This window comes from Schistocerca nitens, chromosome 5 (genome assembly GCF_023898315.1).
Source record: "Schistocerca nitens isolate TAMUIC-IGC-003100 chromosome 5, iqSchNite1.1, whole genome shotgun sequence".
Classification (NCBI taxonomy): domain Eukaryota; kingdom Metazoa; phylum Arthropoda; class Insecta; order Orthoptera; family Acrididae; genus Schistocerca; species Schistocerca nitens.
In genome coordinates, this window is record NC_064618.1 from 556,444,328 (window position 1) to 556,471,628 (window position 27,301).

The 27,301-nt window shown below is 38.3% G+C and overlaps 2 protein-coding genes across 4 annotated transcripts in view; one reads left to right on the forward strand and one right to left on the reverse strand.

The window, feature by feature from the left end:
* The window catches only part of LOC126259884 (suppressor APC domain-containing protein 2), a 154,826-nt gene extending 137,350 nt beyond the window's left edge, over nucleotides 1-17,476 (reverse strand). Inside the window, exons 1-2 of one of the 2 annotated variants that reach the window (XM_049956955.1) lie at nucleotides 17,391-17,476; nucleotides 369-498 (exon numbers count right to left, since the gene is read on the reverse strand). In XM_049956955.1, the coding sequence (XP_049812912.1) occupies nucleotides 369-498; nucleotides 17,391-17,429 (169 nt within the window). In that variant the 5' untranslated portion in view covers nucleotides 17,430-17,476. Of the gene's footprint in view, nucleotides 1-368; nucleotides 499-17,256; nucleotides 17,278-17,390 lie in introns of those variants that run through there. The other variant, XM_049956956.1, reaches the window with a different exon arrangement.
* Nucleotides 17,477-17,841: 365 nt separating this feature from the next.
* The window catches only part of LOC126260134 (roquin-1), a 234,916-nt gene continuing 225,456 nt past the window's right edge, over nucleotides 17,842-27,301 (forward strand). Inside the window, exon 1 of one of the 2 annotated variants that reach the window (XM_049957380.1) lies at nucleotides 17,842-17,914. The gene's annotated coding sequence lies outside the window, so the exon portion shown is untranslated. Of the gene's footprint in view, nucleotides 18,397-27,301 lie in introns of both variants that reach the window. The other variant, XM_049957381.1, reaches the window with a different exon arrangement.

Below are 27,301 nucleotides of genomic sequence, written 5' to 3' on the forward strand. Positions count from 1 at the left end.
GAAAAACTCATTCCGTATACCCTTAAGAACAGGTGGTGTAAAAAGAAGGAAAATTAGGGTTTAGTTATAATGTGGTTATTAATAATAAGGTGAGAACTCATGCAGGACAAGGATGAATATTTACTGCATACATTACTAATTAGTGATCAAAGGGGCTAAGCTGTGGCAAGCTTATTAAATGACATTCACACATCCTAACCATCTTTGTTTACAAGACGAAGTGACAAACCCCTCCTTAAATATTTATGCTGAATGCTTATAATCAACCCCGTCTAGTAGAGCATAGGGTAAGTAGAACTAATTATATGATATACAAACAAAATGATGAAAATGAATTTGAGTTACATGTGAAAATAAGTAAAAAATACCTGAAAATTTCACATAGCCAGTCCGTTTGTCATCCATGATATCAAACAAGGTTCTCATTGCAATAACAAACTGTTTTGGTAATCCATCAAGGGTAGCTGACTGTGGCTGTGACATTTGTGATGTGATCACCTACAGATTAAATGTTAAATTAACAAATAAATCATTTTAATAGCTTACAGCTAGAAGCAACAAAATAAAAACACATGGAAGTTATTTACCCAGGTTATGAAGGCAACATATTTACCAAGCATGTTACAATGAACATAATTTTAAAATCACAAAATCAATACCAAATAACTATGACATCAACATCATATCACACCTTCCAGTAATTATCTGTTTCCTAACTTTCTGACACTCAAATATTATAGGTGCCGCTGCTTCTCACTTTGCAAGTGCTCTGATAACATAATATCCACATACAACAATCTGTATGTCACATACTAAAATCCTACAGATTCAAATACCTATCTGAAATATCCAGGACAAATGAATTACACTTGTCAACCAGAGATATAAGACAAGCTGTCTGTCTACCATGTGGATGAGTGTGCCATATAAAGGAATGTGAAGAAGAATGAAAGGTGTGTAACAGGTGCCAATGAATGTATGGAAAACATTGTGTTAAATGTATGAAAATAACTGTTAATGTTGATTTGGGAAAAGCCAAGGTGTAAGTGAACAATGACTGGGAAAAGCATAAAGGAAATGGAGAGGCTCTTCAAACATTCATATGCTGCTGTCACAAGTAGAGGGTTATTCATAAATACCTTTCGGGTTACGGAAGATGATTGTCTGAAAACTACAAGACACACAGAAAAATGACACATATCAGCAGATACAGCACTTCTCCCAAGTTCTGATTCATGATACGTGCTGTGGTGTAGTTAGACTAGGAGGCAGAGCATGTCAGACCATGAAGACAAATCATGCACACCATACTGCTACATCAAATTAGTTCATGCCTGCGGATAGGCAACCTAATGAAGAGAGTTCCTAAGTGGGCTGCCGTTGCACTTTCCCAGACAATTCGTGTCAATGAATTACATGCATATACTGATATTTGCTGTGTCACTAGTGGTGCCGATACTGAACACCTGCAATGCGAGTTACAAATCTGGAGAGATGCTCTATCCCCTGATGTGTGTTTTGCACAGCTGTCTTCTGAAAACCCCAGATGTTTTTATGAATAACACTATATGTATCAAATATGTACATAAGTGTGTCTATTGTGCAGTCAATATCAATGCTGTTGCCCTCACTTCTGCGAGACTCTGCATCCAACAGCAATTTCCTTCTCTTACTTCTACATTTGTCCTCATCAACATTCCATTGTCTGTTTACAGTGCGGTAACATATATGTGCTCATTTCTATTCATTGTTATTTGTCCGGTAAGTTCTTTATTTATTGGTAATCATTCAGTCACTTTACACGTTTTCTGATACTAATATTGACTTAAATATTCATATGCATCCAGAAGGATGTCAGTGTCCAACTAACCCAATATTTTCAACAATCTAGGAAAAGACAGATTCCCACTTACCATAAAGAAGGTACGTCAAGTTGCAGACAGGCACAATTAAAAAACACTCACATATAGCTTTCAGCCACAGCCTTCATCAGTAAAGAGAGACACGCACACAACGTTCACACAAGCAAGCATACCTCATGCACACATGGCTGCCAACTACAGAATTGTGCCGGAATGTATGCTGGCACAAGATGCTGGTGTTGGCAGTTGTGTGCGCATGAGGTGTGCTTGCTTGTGTGTGTGTGTGTGTGTGTGTGTTTACTGACGAAGACTGTGGCCGAAAGCTATATGTGAGTGTCTTTTAATCATGCCTGAGTGCAACTTAACGTGTCTTCTTTACAATAAGTAGCAATCTATATTTTTTCAGTAAATGCAGTAAGTGAAGCAGGAAAAAAGGAATACAAACGTCTCAAAAATGAGGTCGACAGGAAGTGCAAAATGGCTACGCAGGGATGGCTAGTGGACAAATGTAAGGATGTAGAGGCTTATCTCACGAGGGGTAAGATAGATACTGCCTACAGGAAAATTAAAGAGACCTTTGGAGAAAAGAGAACCACTTGTATGGATATCAAGAGCTCAGATGGAAATCCAGTTCTAAGCAAAGAACGGAAAGCAGAAAGGTGGAAGGAGTATATAGAGGGTCTATACAAGGGCGATGTATTTGAGGACAATATTATGGAAACGGAAGAGGATGTAGATGAAGATGAAACGGGAGATATGATACTGTGTGAAGAGTTTGACAGTTCACTGAAAGACATAAGTCGAAACAAGGCCCCGGCAGTAGACAACATTCCATTAGAACTACTGACAGCCTAGGGTGAGCCAGTCCTGACAAAACTCTACCATCTGGTGAGCAAGATGTATGAGACAGGCGAAATTCCCTTAGACTTCAAGAAGATATAATAATTCCAATCCCAAAGAATGCAGGTGTTGACAGATGTGAAAATTACTGAACTATCAGTTTAATAAGTCACAGCTACAAAATACTAACACGAATTCTTTAGAGACGAATGGAAAAACTGGTAGAAGCCTACCTCGGGGAAGATCAGTTTGGATTCCGTAGAAATGTTGGAACACGTGAGGCAATACTGACCCTGCGACGTATCTTAGAAGAAAGATTAAGGAAAGGCAAACCTACGTTTCTAGCATTTGTAGACTATGAAAAAGCTTTTGACAATGTTGACTGGAATACTCTCTTTCAAATTCTGAAGGTGGCAGGGGTAAAATACAGAGAGTGAAAGGCTATTTACAATTTGCACAGAAACCAGATGGCAGTTATAAGAGTTGAGGGACATGAAAGGGAAGCAGTGGTTGGGAAGGAGTGAGACAGGGTTGTAGCCTCTCCCCGATGCTATTCAATATGTATAGTGAGCAAGCAGTAAAGGAAACAAAAGAAAAGTTCGGAGTAGGTATCCATGGAGAAGAAATAAAAACTTTGAGGTTCGCCGATGACATTGTAATTCTGTCAGAAACAGCAAAGGACTTGGAAGAGCAGTTGAATGGAATGGACAGTGCCTTGAAAGGAGGGTATAAGATGAACATCAACAAAAGCAAAACAACGATAATGGAATGTAGTCGAATTAAGTCAGGTGATGCTGAGGGAATTAGATTAGGAAATGAGACGCTTAAAGTAGTGAAGGAGTTTTGCTATTTGGGGAGCAAAATAACTGATGATGGTCGAAGTAGAGAGGATATAAAATGTAGACTGGCAATGGCAAGGAAAGCGTTTCTGAGGAAGAGAAATCTGTTAACGTCAACTATAGATTTAAATGTCAGGAAGTCATTTCTGAAAGTATTTGTATGGAGTGTAGCCATGTATGGAAGTGAAACGTGGACGATAAATAGTTTAGACAAGAAGAGAATATAAGCTTTCGAAATGTGGTGCTACAGAAGAATGCTGAAGATTGGATGGGTAGATCACGTAACTAATGAGTAGGTATTGAATATAATTGGGGAGAAGAGGAGTTTGTGGCACAACTTGACTAGAAGAAGGGATCGGTTGGTAGGACATGTTCTGAGACATCAAGGGATCACCAATTTAGTATTGGATGGCAGCGTGGAGGGTAAAAATCGTAGAGGGAGACCAAGAGATGAATACAACTAAACAGATTCAGAAGGATGTAGGTTGCAGTAGGTACTGGAAGATGAAGAAGCTTGCACAGGATAGAGTAGCGTGGAGAGCTGCATCAAACCAGTCTCAAGACTGAAGACCACAACAACAACAACAACAACAACATATTTTTTCCTACATTGTTGATATTCCTACCTGGAGTTTTCATTGTTGGATCCAATATTTTGTGACATACCTTCTTGTCTCAAGCCTTGCTCTGTTGCTAGACTGCATCTCTGTTGATAATGTTTGCCCCCCCCCCCCCCCCCCTCCCTCCAGCTTCGCCTCAACTGCCTCATAATAATACTGCCCCCCCCCCCGCCCCCACACACACACATTCAAACTGATGTCTGCCTGCAGTACAAATACTCCATGAATTATAATGAAATGAAATTCCCCCATAATCTAAAACATTGTATTTAGAGAGGCATTTAAGATCAAGCTGTGGGAAAATAGCAGAGATGCTAGTGATTCAGCAAGATTTGAGACTCCATGCTTAAGTTACCAAAGGCACACCAATGCTGCATACAAAGAGCTTGGTATTGGGGAAAAGAAGCAAGCAGTTCTTCAGCACTTCCTCAAGTGTCACAGACAGTAAATAACACTTATGATCTTGCTGGGGACTGGAATGAATGTGGTATATAGCATCAATACTAGCAAGAGAGCCCAGGTGTGAGGGAATGGACCTGTTGCGAAGTATATAGGCACTGGGTAACTTTTGTGGGGGCGGACTGCGTAAAAGACACATCTATTAGCCAAGGGGATCATCGTCAACAAGATCTCAGTAAGGAAAGGGAGGGGTAGAAGAGAGGTATAAAGGAATGAGTGACTCTCTTAACACCCTAGTTCATCAGGAGCACTTGATGAAGATAAGGTATATCACTGAAACATTTTACCAGTCACCATCTGGCTGAGCACTGGTGAATACTTCGGTCATTCTTTAACTTATAATAAACTCATAGCAATGTTTACTTCTAATATGGAATTCCTGTTTGTATGTAAACACAACATAACAAGAAATTCATATAGAGTGCATGAAAAATTAGTCAAGAACTTAGCAGGGTACACATAGGTTACTGCAAACTCATAATGTCACATACACTCCTCTTCACACATATACAGCTGCAATGACACAGAACAATTATTCTTCTGATGGAAGTTGCCAACACCAGTAACCAAACACTGGACATTGTCTGTCAACATCATGATGGGATCATACACAGAAGAATGTCACTGATTGGTAAAGTGATTGAGAAAGCCTGTGTTTTTCCACCCACCTGCAAAATATTTTAATTAAGATTTTTGTTGAGGTACCACAGACATCTGTACTTTTCTTTCACCAAGGAACCTCAGAGTATAATCTACTCAAAGACATGTTATGTTACACAGTACCAGGAGACCTTGGTCATTATTAACCAATTAAACATTTTCCGCATATGCTTCGGGAAATTTTGATGACATAAGGAAACCACTTTATGATTACGAGTGCCAATTGAGTACAATGGTAGATGCTCAAAGGGTGCATATCTGACGTTGACCCCTTTGCATTTAACTGTTCGCTGTAATTTGTATTTAAAAATTGCCAAGATAAGTGTACGTTAATAGGAGCAGTTTCTCTACTGGTATTGGTTTGAGAATTCAGTGCTAACCAAGCAAATCTTGTTTACAGCGAAGTCCACCATTTTACATTAGGTAACTTATACAAAACAGACAAATTTGATTAGCAAAGGTCAAACTCTGTAAGCTACTTCAGGATGTGCTCCTTGTGCAGATTTCCAGTTTTCTATGAAGTAGTTTTGATTATACATCAAGAATCAATTTAAAGTTATACCCCAGTACTTACCTGCAGCACACTGATTCAAGAAAGTGCCTTTCCATTTTGCACAAAGTATTGTGGAAGATTACTTGTGCTCAAGGTGATTGTCAACCTGATTTGGGCTTTCTTAGAATTTCCAACTACAAGGTGAAAGCTGACATATCCTTTCCATGCCCAATATCAAAATCTGTAAACTGGGACTCAAATCACAAATTTTTTCACATGGCACACTGAAAGCTCGGATCAAGGCGGTTTTAGTTAGATGCAGTATTTCTCAATTTCCAAAAAGCATTTGACTCAATACTAAATCCATGCTTATTATCAAAAGTATGATTGCATGGGGCATCAGCAAAATTTGTGGCTGGATTGAAGACTTTTTGGTAGGGAGGACACAGCATGTTATCTTGGATAGAGTGTCACCAACAGATGAAGTAACTTCGGGTGTGCCCTAGAAAAGTGTGTTGGGACACTTGCTCTTGATGCTGTATATTAAAACCTTTCAAACTATGTTAATAGTAACCTCAGACTTCTTGCAGATGATGCAGTTATCTAAATGAAGTACTGTCTGAAAGAAACTGCACAAATATTCAATCAGATCTTGATAAGAATTCGAAGTAGTGCAAAGTTTGGCAACTTGCTTTAAACGTTCAGAAATGTAAAACTGTGCGCTCCACAAAATGAAAAAAGTAGTATCCTTTGACAATATAATCAATAAGTCACAGTTGGAATTGGTCAACTGGATGCAACACTTTGTACGGATATGAAATGGATTGTTTACATAGGATCAGTTATGGGCAAAGCAAGTGGCAGCCTTCAGTTTATTGTTAGAATACGAGGGAAATGCAATCAGTCTACAAAGAGAATTGACTACAAATCACTCATGCGAGCAATTTTAGAATATTGCTGAAAAGTGTGGGACCCATACCAGACAGGGCTAAGTGGTGATACTGAATTTATACAGAGAAGGGCAGCACGAATGGTCACAGGTTTGTTTGACCCATGGGAGTGTGTCACAGACATGTTGAAGAAACTGATCTGGCAGACTCCTAAAGATAAGCCACAAAATATCCTAAGACAACCTGCTTACAAAGTTTCATGAACCATTGTAAATGATGACACTAGGAATATACTGCAACCCCCTATTTATCACTCCCAAGCTCCCCATGTGAATTGAATGGGCACAGAAACCTAGTATGGTAAAATAGGACATATCCTGTGCCACGTACTTCACAGTGGTTTGCAGAGTATATAAGTAGATGTCTTTTCTTTAAGGAAGTTTTATATATATTATGAGATATTCTTTGACTCTGTCATACACACAGAGGTCCAATTAAATGAAACAAATGCTGTTGTTGTTGTTGTTGTGGTCTTCAGTCCTGAGACTGGTTTGATGCAGTTCTCCATGCTACTCTATCCTGTGGAAGCTTCTTCATCTCCCAGTACCTACTGCAACCTACATCCTTCTGAATCTGCTTAGTGTATTCATCTCTTGGTCTCCCCCTACGATTTATACCCTCCACGCTGCCCTCCAATACTAAATTGGTGATCCCTTGATGCCTCAGAACATGTCCTACCAACCGATCCCTTCTTCTGGTCACGTTGTGCCACAAACTCCTCTTCTCCCCAATCCTATTCAGTACCTCCTCATTAGTTATGTGATCTACCCATCTAATCTTCAGCATTCTTCTGTAGCACCACATTTCGAAAGCTTCTATTCTCTTCTTGTCCAAACTATTTACCGTCCATGTTTCACTTCCATACATGGCTACACTCCATACAAATACTTTCAGAAATGACTTCCTGACACTTAAATCTATACTCAATGTTAACAAATTTCTCTTCTTCAGAAACGCTTTCCTTGCCATTGCCAGTCTACATTTTAAATCCTCTCTACTTCGACCATCATCAGTTATTTTGCTCCCCAAATAGCAAAACTCCTTTACTACTTTAAGTGTCTCATTTCCTAATCTAATACCCTCAACATCACCCGACTTAATTCGACTACATTCCATTATCCTCGTTTTGCTTTTGTTGATGTTCATCTTATATCCTCCCTTCAAGACACCATCCATTCCGTTCAACGGCTCTTCCAAGTCCTTTGCTGTCTCTGACAGAATTACAATGTCATCGGCGAACCTCAAAGTTTTTATTTCTTCTCCACGGATTTTAATACCTACTCCGAATTTTTCTTTTGTTCCTTTACTGCTTGCTCAATATACAGATTGAATAACATCGGGGAGAGGCTACAACCCTGTCTTACTCCCTTCCCAACCACTGCTTCCCTTTCATGTCCCTCGCCTCTTATAACTGCCATCTGGTTTCTGTACAAATTGTAAATAGCCTTTCGCTCCCTGTATTTTACCCCTGCCACCTTTAGAATTTGAAAGAGAGTATTCCAGTCAACATTGTCAAAAGCTTTCTCTAAGTCCACAAATGCTAGAAACGTAGGTTTGCCTTTCCTTAATCTTTCTTCTAAGATAAGTCGTAAGGTCAGTATTGCCTCACGTGTTCCAGTATTTCTACGGAATCCAAACTGATCTTCCCTGAGGTCGGCTTCTACTAGTTTTTCCATTCGTCTGTAAAGAATTCGTGTTAGTATTTTGCAGCTGTGGCTTATTAAACTGATTGTTTGGTAATTCTCACATCTGTCAACACCTGCATTCTTTGGGATTGGAATTATTATATTCTTCTTGAAGTCTGAGGGTATTTCGCCTGTTTCATACATCTTGCTCACCTGATGGTAGAGTTTTGTCAGGACTGGCTCTCCCAAGGCCGTCAGTAGTTCCAATGGAATGTTGTCTACTCCGGGGGCCTTGTTTCGACTCAGGTCTTTCAGTGCTCTGTAAAACTCTTCACGCAGTATCGTATCTCCCATTTCATCTTCATCTACATCCTCTTCCACTTCCATAATATTGTCCTCAAGTACATCACCCTTGTGTAGACCCTCTATATACTCCTTCCACCTTTCTGCTTTCCCTTCTTTGCTTAGAACTGGGTTTCCATCTGAACTCTTGATGTTCATACAAGTGGTTCTCTTATCTCCAAAGGTCTCTTTAATTTTCCTGTAGGCACTATCTATCTTACCCCTCGTGAGATAAGCCTCTACATCCTTACATTTGTCCACTAGCCATCCCTGCTTAGCAATTTTGCACTTCCTGTCGATCTCATTTTTGAGACATTTGTATTCCTTTTTGCCTGCTTCATTTACTGCATTTTTATATTTTCTCCTTTCATCAATTAAATTCAATATTTCTTCTGTTACCCAAGGATTTCTACTACCCCTGGTCTTTTTACTTACTTGATCCTCTGCTGCCTTCACTACTTCATCCCTCAAAGCTACCCATTCTTCTTCTACTGTATTTCTTTCCCCCATTCCTGTCAATTGTTCCCTTATGCTCTCCCTGAAACTCTCTACAACCTCTGGTTCTTTCAGTTTATCCAGGTCCCATCTCCTTAAATTCCCACCTTTTTGCAGTTTCTTCAGTTTTAATCTACCGGTCATAACCAATGGATTGTGGTCAGAGTCCACATCTGCCCCTGGAAATGTCTTACAATTTAAAACCTGGTTCCTAAATCTCTGTCTTACCATTATATAATCTATCTGATACCTTTTAGTATCTCCAGGGTTCTTCCATGTATACAACCTTCTATCATGATTCTTAAACCAAGTGTTAGCTATGATTAAGTTGTGCTCTGTGCAAAATTCTACCAAGCGGCTTCCTCTTTCATTTCTTAGCCCCAATCCATATTCACCTACTACGTTTCCTTCTCTCCCTTTTCCTACACTCGAATTCCAGTCACCCATGACTATTAAATTTTCGTCTCCCTTCACTATCTGAATAATTTCTTTTATTTCATCATACATTTCTTCAATTTCTTCGTCATCTGCATATAAACTTGTACTACTGTAGTAGGTGTGAGCTTCGTATCTATCTTGGCCACAATAATGCGTTCACTATGCTGTTTGTAGTAGCTTACCCGCATTCCTATTTTCCTATTCATTATTAAACCTACTCCTGCATTACCCCTATTTGATTTTGTACTTATAACCCTGTAGTCACCTGACCAGAAGTCTTGTTCCTCCTGCCACCGAACTTCACTAATTCCCACTATATCTAACTTTAACCTATCCATTTCCCTTTTCAAATTTTCTAACCTACCTGCCCGATTAAGGGACCTGACATCCCACGCTCCGATCCGTAGAACGCCAGTTTTCTTTCTCCTGATAACGACATCCTCTTGAGTAGTCCCCGCCCGGAGTATCTGTTGAGAGGCCAGGCAAACGTGTGGTTCCTGAAGAGGGGCAGCAGCCTTTTCAGTAGTTGCAAGGGCAACAGTCTGGATGATTGACTGATCTGGCCTTGTAACAATAACCAAAACGGCCTTGCTGTGCTGGTACTGCGAACAACTGAAAGCAAGGGGAAACTACGGCCGTAATTTTTCCCGAGGGCATGCAGCTTTACTGTATGATTAAATGATGATGGCGTCCTCTTGGGTAAAATATTCCGGAGGTAAAATAGTCCCCCATTCGGAAACAAATGCTAATACTGTGTTATTTGGGGAGGGTTACGTCTATGGCATATTCCATCTCTAATTAGTGTAGTGCTACAGGTTCTACAGGTTGCTTCCAAATATTTAAAAGTTTTTCTCCTGGATATAGAGAGATTATCAGAGCCTGAAGGGCCAGAATGGTGGACGACATCTGGAGAAAACAAGAAGAATAAGACAAAGAGATCTGTACATCTTGGTCATTGTCATGATCCACTCTGTACAGTAAGCCTATATCCAACAGTGAAACGTCACTCGCAATCAAGTGGATGAGTAATGACAGATCCCATACTTTCTGCAGAGCAAACAAGATCTACAGGAGAGGAGACTACTTGGAATATGGTACCGCAGGTACATGTCTTTCAGGAGCTCCTCTAACACAATGATGCGCAGCAGCAGTCAATCATCTGACAGTAGTCAGGGTGATTTTCAGCTGCTTACAAATGTCAACCAACTCATCACCAGTGGGGCTGCATTTTAGCTGGTGCAATGTATTAGAGGACAGTGACAGTTGGGGGTGGTATGTCCTCCTTTTTCACCACATGCAATGGTCATGCACAAGGGCTGTCCAATCTGTGTATGAAGTTGTATTGCAACATTTCTGCAAAGTATGACTATGGTCCAGAAAAACAGACAGGTGCCATTTTGTTTTTCAAGGTTCCCCAATTCATAGGATTTCTCCTTAACCTTCATGCTAATAATTAAACAATAATTGAATTAAATGGTTTTTTACTCTCACAGTTAGGTAACTACAAGTAAACACAGAACTACCAAACTCAAAGCACAGTGAAAACATCAGTAATTAGATCAAACTGCCAAAGAACAAATATATGCATTTTTAAATTCCATCACAAGTCTATACTTCTCACATATTCATCTGGGATACCTGGCCACACAAAGATGGCACCATTTATCACAATTTTATGTTTCCTTTTAAATTTGACATGTGCATCTTAATCAGTAACAGTGGTAAAATGGCGAGCATAACGTTCCGCAGTCTGCTTTTTGTAGAAGTGGAATAGAGTCCAAGTATCAGTTTTTGTTATACGATTAGCCTCTTTAATGTCATCAGCTTTGGCACAACAACTGAAATATCATGTAAGTCTATGCTAGACTCTGAACTGATATTTCGATGCACACAATGATAACAAATGTAGTGATGTCTCTTGTATATGGTGAATTTGGTCTATCGCTGACGTGATGTGATATTTCATCATGCCTCACAGGACAATGTTCCTGCCATTTCCGCACATCTTCCCATCAATACTCAAGGCTAGCAGAAACCTGAACAATTTCTTCTCTAGGAACATCCATTGTAATAATAAATATTACAGCCTAGAATGGTAAAACGATGATAACATTAATGTTGAACATGTTTGTCTTATTAACCTGTCACAGGAATCCTGAGATGCTGTGAGCAATTAGGGCAGACACATTGTGGCACATGGAGGTTTGGATAGGTCCTGGAAGTGTGCTTGGATAGCAGAGATGGTTAAAGTGACCAATCACAATAAGTGCGAAATCCAGATTTGTGTCCTGGTCTGGCACAAATTTTCATGTCACCAATATGTATGATTTCCATGCTGAATACAGCTGATGTCAAAAATATTTGCAATCTCGACAAAAATTCCATAATAAGTCATATTTATCACAGCTGGTTTTCCCCAGACTCACTGGAAGAAAGTAATGTCTTCAGTAACATCAACTTCACAAATAAATTTGTCCACAGTGTTTATACCACAATTCTGGCAGTCTCGCTTTGTACAGGTGATACTTTCAGGTGTGCAAACTGTTTAAACAACCAATTCATCTGCATAGCATGGAAAAAATGTTACTTGATTCACAAGTAACTGCACATTCTCATGATATGTGCACATGCAGACCTCTTGATCTTTCTCTGTCACAGGAAGTATGAGAGGTAATCAATAAGAATAAAACTTTGTAATCTGGATTTATATGTGGATATTCCCGTGTAAGTCATTTGCAAGTCTCTTTGACCTGCATGTTGAGGTACCTTTTTGTATTAGAACTCTCTTTTCAAACATTTTTTATGGATTTGACATCCTTTATGCTGGGAGACATCCTGCTAATATCATCACAGACATGACAAGCCTTAATCACATCACGGATATCTTATCAGATCCGCCATTGGATGGTGTTTCACAAACAACTATTTCTTTTTTTGTGACAATTTGCAGTAAATTTGCTGTAGTTATACTAAACTGTTTGTTGTGTGACTTGGGCAGTGCTTTCCCCAATGCTATAGGAGAAATTTTATGAGTGTTTGAGTCTTGTTGCAGCTTTTTAAGTTCTTCTCGCTCTCACTGACAATATTTCATTTCTGCAGCCCTTTTGTCTTGGTCTTCCTTTTCAACCATTGTTGTTCTTCTTTTGGCGACACTCTCTGCCTCTCTCTTTCTGCTTCACTTTATTATGTTTTTCTTCTCCACCTGCAAGCTTCTGTTTCCAATTATACTATATTACTTTCCCAGGTGTATGGGGCATGACCTCTAGAACTAGCCAATATTAGAAACAAGACCACATCCTAGAGTAGAAACAGACTTGCCACATGCCTAACAAAATGACACTGTCGTAATGCTACATCTCATATTTCGGAAAAAAAACATAATTAGAAGAGAATCGATTGTTGAGGTAGACTTACTTGATGATGAAATTAGAGCGCATAAGTTCTCAATCCAGAAGGCACTGTTTCACAACTTTACACAGAAAAATTAGGTTAGAGCGTTAGGCATGTGATTAGAACCAAGTGTCCAAAGTGTTGGCATTCAGGCTGAATAATTTGAGCATTGTTGACAGATATGATTCACATATGCTAGGTGCAACTGTCAATAGTACCAACTTTGAAAAACAATTTCTTCTTGCTCTGTCAAGAAAAAAATTGTCACATGCCTAAAAGGAATTTTACAATTTTTATATTTACTCTTAAACAAATCTTGACGCATGAATTTCTGGTGGTTAATTATATATTTGGAAAATACGTACAAATACCTTTAATTTCATAAGCCATTTTCACTAGTTTCTTAAAACATGAAATACACATATTTCTTCGAAAATACTGTGAAATATCTCTATCTTGGCACTGTTGTTAAGTTCTACCTGTACTTATTTTTTAATAACTGCACTCCATTAATTGGGAAACTGTGCCGGTTTTCATTCAGAGATGGCTTGCATTTTACCTGGTGTGTCTTGCATATTGTGGGGTCACTGGATATATATTTTAGTAATTACATTTTACTACTTTTATATATATTCCAAGGATTTTCTTCTCCGTTGTCTCTTTATTTCAGAAATATTCTGTATGAATACTTTAATTGTTTCTTCACTAAAGGACAGGTGTCAGATTGACAGTAAGCTTACAGAGATTTTCCATTAAATTTGAGGAACATAAGTTGAGCTGCTTTGCATTTATGAAGTATAGTAAAAATATTCCTGAAATAAATTCTATAAAAAATATTTTGTATTTATGTCATTTTAAGTTAAATATCTATCGAAGTGCAACAATTATACATTCATGTACTGCTGCCAACATTCATACAGTTGTGACCAGTATGAATAGTGTTTTTGAGCACTGACAAGTAGCTTAATCAAATTGTTTCTTTCCATTTTTTGGACTTTTGTGACATTTCCACTCACAGCAGTTACTCTTCCAAATTTGTTTCTGCTTTCTTTTCAATACAATATGAGCAATAGGGCCTATATGAGTCTATGACAATGCATTTCATTAGAACGGTTGTCATTTTCACAGTTTCAGAGCTACAGCCTGCATATAGTTGAGTATTTGGTGTTGTTACTTTCAGCCAAGTATGGGAGAGCTAGATTCCGCATAAAGTCTGCTTATATGATAGGATAATGGGGCAGCACCTAAAATAAGGTATGGAGGTACTTTTGTTTTTATCATTAACTATCAACAATCAGAAAACAGGTGTTAACAATAACTCAGGAGAAGGTCTCTAAATACCTTATATGTTGCTTCCTTGTTTGTGACTTATTAAGTCAAAATTGTTAAGCAAGTGAATAAACAACGAATATAGCCAGCGATATGGGATAAACCAAAATTTTGCTCAAAGAAGCTGTTCAGATTGCATTCAGGATTTCAAAATAAATCCACTTCTATGTGGTAGAGTGCCACGACCAAGAAAAAGTGTTCAATAATGTGAAACAGTGCAAGATGTTCAAAATTCACGGAAAAAACAGCTGTAAGCTATAGGAAAAAATGGGTAATATAAAATATACACAAAAACAAAGAGAGAATAAGAATGGAAGACCAAGAACAAAATGCTTGGTTTTAAAAGGAGGTAAAACAAGAATGTAAGTAATCTTTTGCCCCCGCTGTTTAATTTATTCATCATAAAAGCAATGACAGAAACAAAACAAAGGTTCAGGAGAGGAACTAAAATTCAGGGTGGAAGGATATCCATGATAAGATTCCCTGACAACATTGTTAGCTTAAGTAAAAGTGAGGATGAATTGCAGGACCTGTTGAACAGAATGACATTCTAATGCACACACAATTTGGACTGAAAATAAAACAAAGTAGCCCTAAAATGAATGTAATGAGTAGTAGCACATAAAATTAGAGATAAATTTAATATCAAATTTTTGGAACAAGAAGTAAACGAAATGAAGGAATTCTGTTGCCTTTGATGCAAGATACCACATGAAAGATAAGCAAAGAGGACACAAAAAGCAGACTAACACAGGTAAAGAGGGCATCCCTGGTACTAGAGGGGGCTGTAGATGATAAAAACTATAGAGCAAGCCAGAGATCAGAATATATGCAACAAATAATTGTGGGACAATGGGTGCAAGTCTACTCCGAGATGAAAAAGTTGGCACTCTACAGGAAATCAAAAAGCATCGTGACATTTGCATTAGCAATTAGACAAGACCAGGAAAAATGTAATCAGGATGGTCGGAATGGGATATAAAGTCCATTCACTGTAATCACAGTTCATAGCCAGGCTTTGCTTCATAAAATTTGCAGCTCACACAAATGTATAATATACTGTTATTGGAATTTCAGTGGCAAACAACACATCAGATGGCCCACCAAACAATGAAAAAAATGTATGGCACAAGTGCAATTAGACATTGGTAAAACTTTAAGAGGTTCACCATACTTGGACAGCTGTGTTATGCAGTTGTGTACTGACCTGAATTATAATCACTAGAGCAGCTAAAACATTCTTTATATTACTCTACAACTGAGTTGGCTTTTATACCAAAATCATTCTCTGCTATAACAAAGAACTTTGTAGCAACTGGAATAGCTATTCTTCAATTGATAAAATGTGACATTGTCACTGTAGAGGAAGGCAATGAAGCAGGAATTCATGAGAAAGATTCTTTACTCCAGAACACAATGATGGTGTCCTCCTTTAAAGGAAATAGGTGATGGCTACCATTACCACATTTCTGCACTTAAATTTTCTAACACAAATGTACATTTATAATTTTGCTGAAATATCATCAATTGGTATAATACTGCAGCACCAAACGACATGTGGCCATATCAACGTTCGACGCATGTATGATGCCACCACCATAACATTGGGACTCAAAGCTGATGGGCAGTTTTGAAAGCTAAAGCTGAGCCAGTCACATTTATCAAATTTATTACAATAACACACTATCTATGCAAGAAGGACTCAAATATGATTTACATTTTTCCAGCACAAATCTGTGAAACATGCATCTGAGTCTGTTTACTTCATCCTGTAAAAGCCAACCAATAGATGCATAGTGGCAAACTATTGAGGTAGCCAGCAATTCTCTTCTCAATGTACCTCACATGATGGGCAGGGTATTTACATTCAATTCACTGATTATATTTTTAGCATCAAACAAGAATCCATGCTAAATATGATTCACATACTGAAAATACCTTTACAACTATCATTTCCCTCATTTTAAATTTGCATTTTTAAAATATAGTTTGAAGGTATTCAGGTCTCCTACTGAGATAACTGAAGTCTGGCCTGGTATTTGGATAGCAAATTTCATTTCTAAATATCTGTCCAGCACGATTATCTGATATGCACCTGCCACTGCAATGAGTTCACTCACCACTGACACCCCTGCTCAAGCAATAGTATTTTCAGAATCATGTGTAGGGGTAAACTATGCCAGAACCTACTAAAAATAGGCAGATGGTTGATATACAATGTAATTCATTGTTTGTCATTTGTCTGCTAACATGTTTTGATTACTGTACCCAATAGTTGTTTTTAAAGCTACACACTGGAGAAATATAATTGGTCATCTCTGGCAAGTTCCACTAATAAATTTTATATTGGCGTGGCTTAAGTTTGTGTGTTCCAAGGTTACACCAAATTTTTTCGCTTCATGTAATTGTATCACAAAGTCTGCATAATGATGCAAGTATATAGGGTTGAACTTAGCTGATTCTGGAGGCTTTAACTCAAGTCACTTCATAAATTGGTTCGGCACATACAGATCACCCATTAGCTTCTTAGTGGCATGTTTTATTAAATAGTGCAGTTCCAAGCAGTCTGAAAGAAAAACAGTTACTAACAGTAAAATCATTTGGAAGGAAAGCTGTCTGTGGCTATAAACGGTATCAGTACTGTGACATCGCCGATGTTCGCTGCCAGAAATAACTTATTTGTTTTTCAGTTGCTATTATATAGAATAACGTTATTTCCAAGAAATCTTCCATCCAAACGTTTGAAGTTTCGGTAAGCGCTCTCAATGGTTTTCCTGCTTTCATTATTCCATTTAATGCTCTTCGCCGGAACACACTTTTGTAACCAAACAAGTACTTTTAACTAGCAAATCCCGTAGTCAAAGCTGCATACACGTCGGTTCATGTTAGCCCATAACTTTTATAATTCTTTTACCTTGAAACATGATTAATCCTGGATCTTCTGAAACAGGTACACTCGGTAAATTAGATATAACAGTTGAATTATGATCGTTAAGGAATCTAACGCAAAGGAGAACACCTGGAGATAATCAGCATTGATTTACATACCTTGTTTACAAATTTACCAGTAACAACACACTCAAACATACACAACAAATAATCCACAACACAAAAAGAAATAAACTTAAAAATGTGACACGCAGAGCCGCCAACATGAACGAGATATACTACGTATAACGCCTCCGATTTAGCATGAAATTTCCCGTAGCTATCAAATCATCATAAATTGCGATGATCTTCTGAAGTGGAGTCACTAAAATTGTGGAGCAGTTTTTAAATATATAGGAAATAGTAGAAAATGACTCTGTCATAAATGACTGTGTGGTTTCCAACGAAATCTGAATAATTTTCAGTTTAAAAGATGTGAGCAAATGATTTACTTGTAAGAGTTTCCTGTTATTTCGGAAAATTAGCGTCTCAGATTTGAAAATAATTTTCTGCTTATTTTTCTTCTCTTTTTTGCGTTTCCAAGTAAAAAGTACCTCATTCGTTCAATAGATGGCAATGTGTCAACAATGATGTGTTATGGCTGCCGTGAAGGCTATTCGATGTTCTGCGTAGGATTTAACGAGGTATTGGTGCTATGTTGTCGTTATTAAAAGCTAGTTGCCGATGCAAATCCCGTGGAGTATAATCATTTTTTGAAGTTTATTGTTGTCTGGCTGTAGGGAATTAGTAATTTCGGGTTACATCAGTTATCCTCTGGTGGTAGCAGAAACAGTGACACTAAGCTTAAAGTCATGAATCCTTCCCTCAGTAAACTGTTGAACAGCAGTTCAGGAGGCTGATGTTAAAATAGTCATTATAGTGACAATAGAACTTACGTTTCAAAAATTATTTGAAGATGTGACAACTGTAGAAGACGAAAATATCGAATCAGAAAGAGAAACGGTTTTCGTACTATTGAGTGGAAGTGAATATGTTGAACTAGTTTTGTGTTAAGATTTTCGAAGTTTAAAGTGGTGTTTGCTGATGCACAACAACCTGATGGGAATTTGATGTTTGTTATGTGTATCGTATTTGTTGTTATGACAACAACAGGTTTATGAAGAAGGTACTATAGCATTTGTCACAACTGAACTTACAGATTTAATGTTAGGATAAAGTATAGTGGGTTAGTGATCGGTAATGATTGTTCTGATTTGGTAATAAATTACCTAAGATCAGTGCATTATTTTGGTTTTTAGCTTCAGAGTTATGTCACTTTGTAATTTGCTTTATCCATAACATATCAATATTTCTGTGTATATAGCTAATCGAACAGACTTTCTTCCCCTGGCTTTCAGTAAAATTCGACTGTACTTCAAAGTTTACTTTACAGTTCCTCGAGACGTCGGAAAAAAAACTTTCCGTAATGTCTTATCACATAGACATATGGTGAATTTGTCAAAGTTTAGGAGAGCAAAAGGAAAATAACAACAAAAACTAAACAAACAACAATTAATGTGTAGTCTTCAGTAATACTAGCAGGCAGAGCATCTACAACTTTTATGAGGGGGCGAACTAGGCAATTTCAAATGTAGGTTAGTTTCATTCATGAACTGTAAAGTAAACACTAAAAATAATAATGAATAGTACCAAAAATCATGTTTGTGTTGGGCCAATTAACAACGTTTTGCATGTTTGTAATGTATTATTTTAAAAGCAACTATATTTTTTGTTGCTTTGTATTCAATCTCAGTAATAGTTTTTAAACTTCAGTAATGATCTGAAGTGGAAGTCTGTTCCTCATGTATTAAGTAGCTTATAGAATGTCATTTTCACTACTTTGATTCTAAAATCCATATTGAAGATCGTAACAACACTATTGGTTGTTCCTGTAGAAGAATTTAATGTTTTATCGTAACATTAATATTGTTGTTACTTCTATAGAAGAATTAAATGATTTATCTCAGTTTTATAGAGGAAGAATGTGATACTATGAGCTGTTCCTCTGCACTGGCATATGCATGCAAAAAGAATTATGGGAGTTAATTTTAGTTATTATATTGTAGGTTATGTGGAGTGGTCTACTTTGATAAGTTGTTACATTAGTTCGTGGCTTTGTTCATCTCATTCATCATAAGCAGGCATTGTTTGATTACATTTTATTTCTCATTGTATAAGTATGCAGTTCATGACATCCATTTTCTGAAGTACAGAACCACAAATACCTTCATTATCCCTCATAGTTGTGGTGGTTGGTATTACTCCATACCTTGTTACCTAGACCAAGAACATGGTGTTTATTTATTGTTTACACACTGCACAGATTCATTTCAGCATTGACATCTGAATGTGAAATATTTTAGATGTGTAGTTGAATGCCAAATATCAAGTAAGTACTCATTTCTATCAAATAAGCCAAAAACAAACACAACAATACTTGATTAGTATATTTATACGTGAAAAGTGAAATAAAGAACACATTGGCAGGCCAGGTGTTATACTACTAAGCTGATGGTGGTATATAGCCTACAGGGTGTCTCAAAAATCTTTAGGGACAGGTTCGGTACACTAAAACAAGAAATGTCTTGTAAACAAGGGCTCTAAAGTGCAGACCTTAAAAGATAGGAGAACTTGTTGCTCTTTACTCCGATGGAACGTGTTTCTCCTACTGCAAGCTCTTCGCTTTTCATGTTCTGGGAGAAGGCAGTATGGACCAAAAAAAAAAAGAGTTCTGTTAAACATGGGCTGTAAGATGCATACCTTAAAAGCCATGAGCTTATTTTCAATACAAGAGATTTTTTCATGCTATTATAGATGAATGCGTGTGCTCATAGCTTTTAAAGTATGCATTTTAGACACCATGTGTACCAGACATTTTCGTTCTTGTTTTGGTCATTACATCTTCCTCCCAAAATAAGGAAAGCAAAGATCTTGCAGTAGAAGAGGTCTATTTCAGAAATTTTTTACTTATTTCTTTATAAGGAACCTGTCCACCTGTCCCTAAAGTTTGTTTGGGGGGGGGGGGGGGGGAGGGAGGAGGAGGGGACACCCCCTGCATATTACTGTAATGCACATACAGATTACATAATTAAGTGACAATAACCAAATACTAATTGTTCATTCTAATAAGACTTTCGACTGAATGAGTGATGGTATTATGTAATTAGTTAACATGTTCCCTGGACCACTTTGCAAGATAGATTGTAATGATTGTGGAATGAGTCATTTTACATTCACATCTCAAATTACATTGTACATAGAGTTGCATTCCAAACATCATTCCACCATCTTTGATGGTGGGTACGAATTATTAACTCATCTGTATACTTTTTTTCTGTTTTGTAGAAAAAACTTAGAAATGTTTGGAATGCAACTCTATGTACAATGTAATTTGAGATGTGAATGTAAAATGACTCATTCCACAATCATTACAATCTATCTTGCAAAGTGGTCCAGGGAACATGTTAACTAATTACATAATACCATTCAGAACCTGTAAGAGGTTTCCACCCAGCATATGCATAAAATACAAAGAAGAGCAGATAGAAGAGGTTGACAGTCTTAAATTCCTGGGATTACAACTTGATAATAAATTCAGTTGGGAAGAGCACACCACAGAACTGCAGAAACGCCTTATCAAGTCTGTATTTGCAATTCGAGTGTTAGCAGACATAGGCGACATAAAAATGAAAAAGCTTGCATACTTTGCTTACTTTCATTCCATAATGTCATATGGTATAATATTTTGGGGTAACTCTTCAAGTCAAACAAAAGTTTTCAGAGTCCAAAAGCGTGTAATACGTATTATTTGTGGAGTAAATTCACGGACGTCCTATAGAAACCTCTTCAAAGAACTGGGTATACTAACTACTGCCGCTCAGTATATTTACTCGTTAATGAAATTTGTTCTAAATAATATATCTCTTTTTCCAACAAACAGCTCAGTTCATACATACAATACCAGGAACAAAAATGATCTGCACAAGGACTTAAAAGCACTTACTTTAGTTCAAAAAGGGGTCCACTACTCAGGAACACTCATCTTCAATAATTTGCCAGTAAACATAAAAAATTTAGTTACAAATAAAGATCAGTTTAAAAGGAGCCTGAAAGACTTACTAGAGGCCAACTCCTTCTACTCCATTGACGAATTTTTTAATAGAAACAAATGATGTATTGTATATATTCATACTATTAGTATTGTTATTTCAGCTTAAAAAAAAATTGGCATGTTCCACATACACGAGGATCTCCTCAGCACGGATCTATGGAACGAAAACTAATCTAATCTAATCTAAAGGGAATAAATATACTTTGAAGTCCGAATTCGCAACTCCTGAAAAAGATGTCTATAAGTTGGTGATCACTACATATTATTCTTACAGCACATTTTTGTGCAGTGAACACTTTCTTTCTTAATGATGATTTACCTCAGAACATTATTCTATATGACACTATTGAAAGAAAATATGTCAACTTAATGACTTGACTTTCCCCAAGATTTGCATGATTCTAAGTGGAAGCACATGCATAGAAGTGGAGAGAGGCCAGGGTTAGACATATCGCCAATGTCGAGATATTACAGATGGAACCCATTCTCATCTGGACAAGGAGAGAGATCGAAGGCAAAGTAGAAAACTGCAACTCACTTAGTCACACTCCTTGTGTAGGACTGAAGAGACATCAGAGTTCGTTGTTTTAGGAATTCCTAATTTTGTCCCAATATAAATTCTTGCCAGGATAGACTCGTAAGAATTTTGAAGTGCCCATTGGATTTAATGTTTCCTCGCCTGCTTGCTACACTTATCATTGGTGTAGTACCTCTAGATGTGCATAACTGAATATGCTGTCTTTTTTTAAAACTGAGGCTGAGACCATTTGCAGAAAACCAGTCAGTGACACTTTTAAGAACTTCGATTAGCATTTTTTCTGCTTCTATATGAATTCTTGAATTGATTATAATGCTAGTATCATCTGCAAAAGAACTTATTCTGCTTGTTATATACTAGGCAGAAGGTTGTTTATATACACGAGGAACATAGTGGACCTTAAATTGAACCTTGAGGAACCCCACAATTGATTTCTCCCCAGTCAGAATTATGTCCCTGGAGTATATTTCATGAATTACTGAGTACAACTTCCTGCACTCTTTTTATTAGATATGACATTATCCATTGGTTGGCTAGACTGTCAGTCCTGCAAAACATCAATGTAGCTAGGAGAATATTGTGATTCACACAGTCAAATGCCTTAAGGACATTGCAGAAAATACCAACTGGTGCCTTTTCATTATATAATGCTTTTAAAATCTTGTGAGTGAACATTTAAATGGCATTCTCAGTAGAGCAAGAATTTTGAAACCCAAACAGTGATTCACTAAGGATACTATTGTTGCTAAGGTGAGATATTGTTCTTGAATATACCACCTTCTCAAAAAGTTTGGAGAATGATGTCGGTAGTGATACAAGTCGGTAGTTAGTTACATCCCTCGGGTCGACAGAAGCGTCCGATCCCACGCGTCGGCTTTGACCCGTGACATAAGGGTGTTGTCGTGTGTGACGTTATGACGACGCGGAGTTTGGGTTGTGAGTGTGGCGTGTTTGTAGGTGTCATCGTGTTGTGGTTTGTTGTGCTCTCTGGTGGTATGTTCAGGGTTTTCGTTTGTGTGGTGTAAAGGGCTCAGTTTGCTTTTGCTCATTATCCAGAATTGTTCGAGTGTCGGCTGTGTTTGTAGTTGAATTCGTTTCAGTGAGTTAACGATTTTGTGTGAAGGTTAATTTAGTGTTTTTCGCTGTACATCGTGTGGTAATTTTAGTAAAATTAATAGGTTGTTGTTTTTGTTCAGGAATGGATATGACGGATAAAATTAACAGTGCGCAGGTCAAGGGAAGTGTTCGTTCCCAATGTGTGGCTGTGTATGTTGATATTGGTATCAGGAGATGTTTTTGAGCTCTATAGGCCAAGGGAAATGTTTGATCCTAATTTATGGGATCGGGAGCTGCTGTTGAGCTATATAGGTCAAGGGAAGTGTCCGATTCCAGATGATATTGTGTTTAGTGGTATTTGGGGAGTTTTGTGATGTCGGTTTTTTTCGTGTCGTTTTGTGTGGTTTTGTATGGGGGTGGGTGTCTAAATTTGATTATATTTAGTTTGCCCCCACCCAAAAACACCCCATTTCCCGCGCTTGTCCCATTAGTGTCATTAGGCTTTTTGTGGAAAGTGTGTGTGTTTGTTTTTCGATGTATTTTTGTCCTCATACTGTGTACGTACCGACTTTATATGCGCCATATTGGAATCGTGGTTTATGGTCGTTTCCGCCATATTTGTGACGTCATGAGTCAAAGCAGACGGGCGGGATCGGACGTTTCTGTATTTCCCATCCCTCTTATTACCTTTCTTAAGGAAGGGTTTAACAATAGCTTATTTCAGTCTCTCTGGAAAAATGCCTTGAGTTAATGATGCATAACATATTTCAGATAAGACTGGGCTTATTACCTGGGAACATATCTTTAGTATTCTGGTGGAAACACCATCAAAACCAGGTAAGATTTTATTATTGAGAGTCTGTGTAATTTTCTTAATTTCGGAAGGAGAATTGGTGATACATACGTGACTGAATTTTATGAAAGCTACATTTTCAACATACGGCTGTGATTTAGTCTTGAAATGTTTGTTCCTACACTTTATGCTATATTTAAGAAATGATTATTAAATGCATTTGCTGCCTGTGACACATCATTTATAGCCCTTCCATTCGGTCAAGTAGTGATGAATAGTTAGAAGTCAAATGACCTCAGTCAACACTGACAGCTCCCATGATGCAGCCAACCAAGTCAACCTTAGTAACGTAAGGCGTGGTTTCTGTTCGTCTGTATACTCAAACAACAAAATGTAACTTGCAGAGTTAAGGATCATATATATTTATTATGTAACTGAGAATCTTCGTAGAGTGAGTGATTAATATAGTGTCTCACAAAACTTTTAGAGTGAGAATTAGCGAGAAAATAGAGGGTGATACAAAAGTGAGTGTTTAAAGATACGAACAAGCTATCAAAAATAGTAGATGTTATGTAGCAGCAGAAGTTATGTAGCAGCCTCATGCATTTTTGTGTGTGTAGATTATGCACAATATATATGTGCTAGAGACTTGTGCATATCTGGTACAGGTTACCTCAATTTGTCTTAAAGTTTTAATTGTTGCCAGTGTCCGAATTCACACTCAAGCCATTGAAAATTAATATTTCAAATAGTATGAGGTCTTGAATGACCAGAGTTTGTGAGGTCCTGGTTTGTAAACTGCATTTGCTTGTAAAAGTTGATGACTTTTTGCATAAATGTTAGTGGCTGTCATTCATGTTTTGTATGATGAGCTTACCAGAGTGTACAGTTCAGGACTGAGTGTTGAAAAATAGTGTTGCTCATAACAGGGATTTACTGATGTATTTAATGTAGAATGCAGCAGGGTTTTGTGTGCCATTGAAGTGGACAGTTTTGACCCTACAATATCACCCATCTCATTTGAGCCATATGGTCATTGTAATGGCAGAAATAATGTGCGCGCACCATCTTGGGCCAGAATTTAACATCACATGGGATGCAAGCACCAATCTGGAGGGGGCGGGGAAGGAGTAGTAGTATACAGGTGGGGAGAGAGACAAACGCTGTCCTGGTGGAGTGTGCAGGGACTAGACTGCTAACAGGTGTAGTGCCAAGCGTCAGGTGTGGGGCAGGGAATTGGGGGAAAAAAAGAGAGGAGTGGGGAAAGACAGGTGGATGGGAAACTAAACACCACTTTAAGAGGGATGGGAAGTATCTTGAACCGTGAAATGAGAGGGTCATCCTACCCGAGATAACTTCCCACACCTCCTAAAGTGTTGTTCAGTCACCCACCCGATCTCCACTACATTCTAGTTCATCCCCACTCCTAATCCCAACCGGTTGCCACAAGGATCGCATCCCTGTGAAAGTCCCAGGTACAAAACCTGCCCAATCCATCCATCCAGCACTTCCTATCCCAGTCGTGTCACAGGTTTATCCTACCCCATCAGTGGCTCGGCCACCTGCGAAAGCAGCCATGTTATTTGCCAGCTGTGCTGCAATCATTGCACACCTTTTTATATTGGTATGACTACCAACTAGATTCGCTACCCGAGCCATCAGGATCCTTTCCTCCATCACCAGTTTTTCTGAACTATGCATAGAGTAGTTACCCTTACAACACATTCTCCACCCCTGTACTGGTCTTGGACTCAATCTATGGTAACACACTATCCCCAAACTCTCCACCCAACAGTTTCCACTCCCTCTGTCCTATCATCTCCTCCCCCTTCTCAGCTCCCAACCTGTTTATTTGCAGTGTTCTGTGAATGCATCTGCCTATGTTCCTTCATTTCCCCCCCCCCCCCCCACCTCACTGCTCCATAACCTCCTGATGCTGTGCCTGTTAACAGTCTAGTTCCTGCACACTTCACCAGACACCATTCATCTCCCTTGCCACCCATGCACTACTATCCCTTCCCCGCTCCCTCCAGATTGCTGCTTGCATCCCACATCATGTTGTATTCCAGCCCAAGGTGCTGGAGTTGGTGGTTGGTTTGTGTGCGTGTATTGGGGGGGGGGGGGGCATGTGCGCACACCTCTCTTTTACTGATGAAGGCTATGGCCAAAAGCTTTAGGTGAGTGTCTTTTGATTGACACTGTTTGCAACTTGATGTGTCTTCTTTACAGTAAAGTAGCAATCCATCTCTTGCTTCATTATTGATATTCCTAACTGGAGTTTCCATTGTTTGGTTTTTAATGGCAGAAATACTGTGTTTGGAGTCTTAACTTGTCACTCCAAGCTAGGGATGCTGTGGGCAACAGCTGCATATGCCACCACTTACAGCTTCCCTTTGCTTGAATTGTCATGTTAAGGTTACACATACTGTAAAGCATTCAGTGAAATCCATTGTTCTACATAATGAGAATTACAGTTATATTTCTTCACATCATACCAAACTGTCAAGTTTCACTACAGTATATTATTAAAAAGAAAAACCTCTTTCACAAATATTGTATCTGCTATTATTCTATACTTCTTTTAATTTTACTGCTTTTTGGCTGCTGAGGTTAAGAAGGGGTCGCATTAAATAAGATATTCTGTAAATAATGTAGGCTGTGCCAAATTTGTGTAAATCCACCATAGGCCTATAAATTGAATGGTTTCTGATACAAAATATGATTGTGCCTCTCTTGCTTTACTCATTACAAAGGATCTTAACTTTTCATTTATTTTGACGGTTACATAAAGATCATCATCACCATCATCATCATTTAAGACTGATTGTGCCTTTCAGCGTTCAGTCTAGAGCGTAGCCCCCCTTATAAAATTCCTCCATGATCCCCTATTCAGTGCTAACATTGGTGCCTCTTCTGAAGTTAAACCTATTACTTCAAAATCATTCTTAACCGAATCTAGGTACCTTCTCCTTGGTCTGCCCCGACTCCTCCTACCCTCTACTGCTGAACCCATGAGTCTCTTGGGTAACCTTGCTTCTCCCATGCGTGTAACATGACCCCACCATCTAAGCCTGTTCGCCCTGACTGCTACATCTATAGAGTTCATTCCCAGTTTTTCTTTGATTTCCTCATTGTGGACACCCTCCTGCCATTGTTCCCATCTACTAGTACCTGCAATCATCCTAGCTACTTTCATATCCGTAACCTCAACCTTATTGATAAGGTAACCTGAATCCACCCAGCTTTCGCTCCCATACAACAAAGTTGGTCGAAAGATTGAACGGTGCACAGATAACTTAGTCTTGGTACTGACTTCCTTCTTGCAGAAGAGAGTAGATCGTAGCTGAGCGCTCACTGCATTAGCCTTGCTACACCTCGCTTCCAGTTCTTTCACTATGTTGCCATCCTGTGAGAATATGCATCCTAAGCACTTGAAACCGTCCACCTGTTCTAACTTTGTTCCTCCTATTTGGCACTCAATCCATTTATATTTCTTTCCCACTGACATTACTTTCGTTTTGGAGATGCTAATC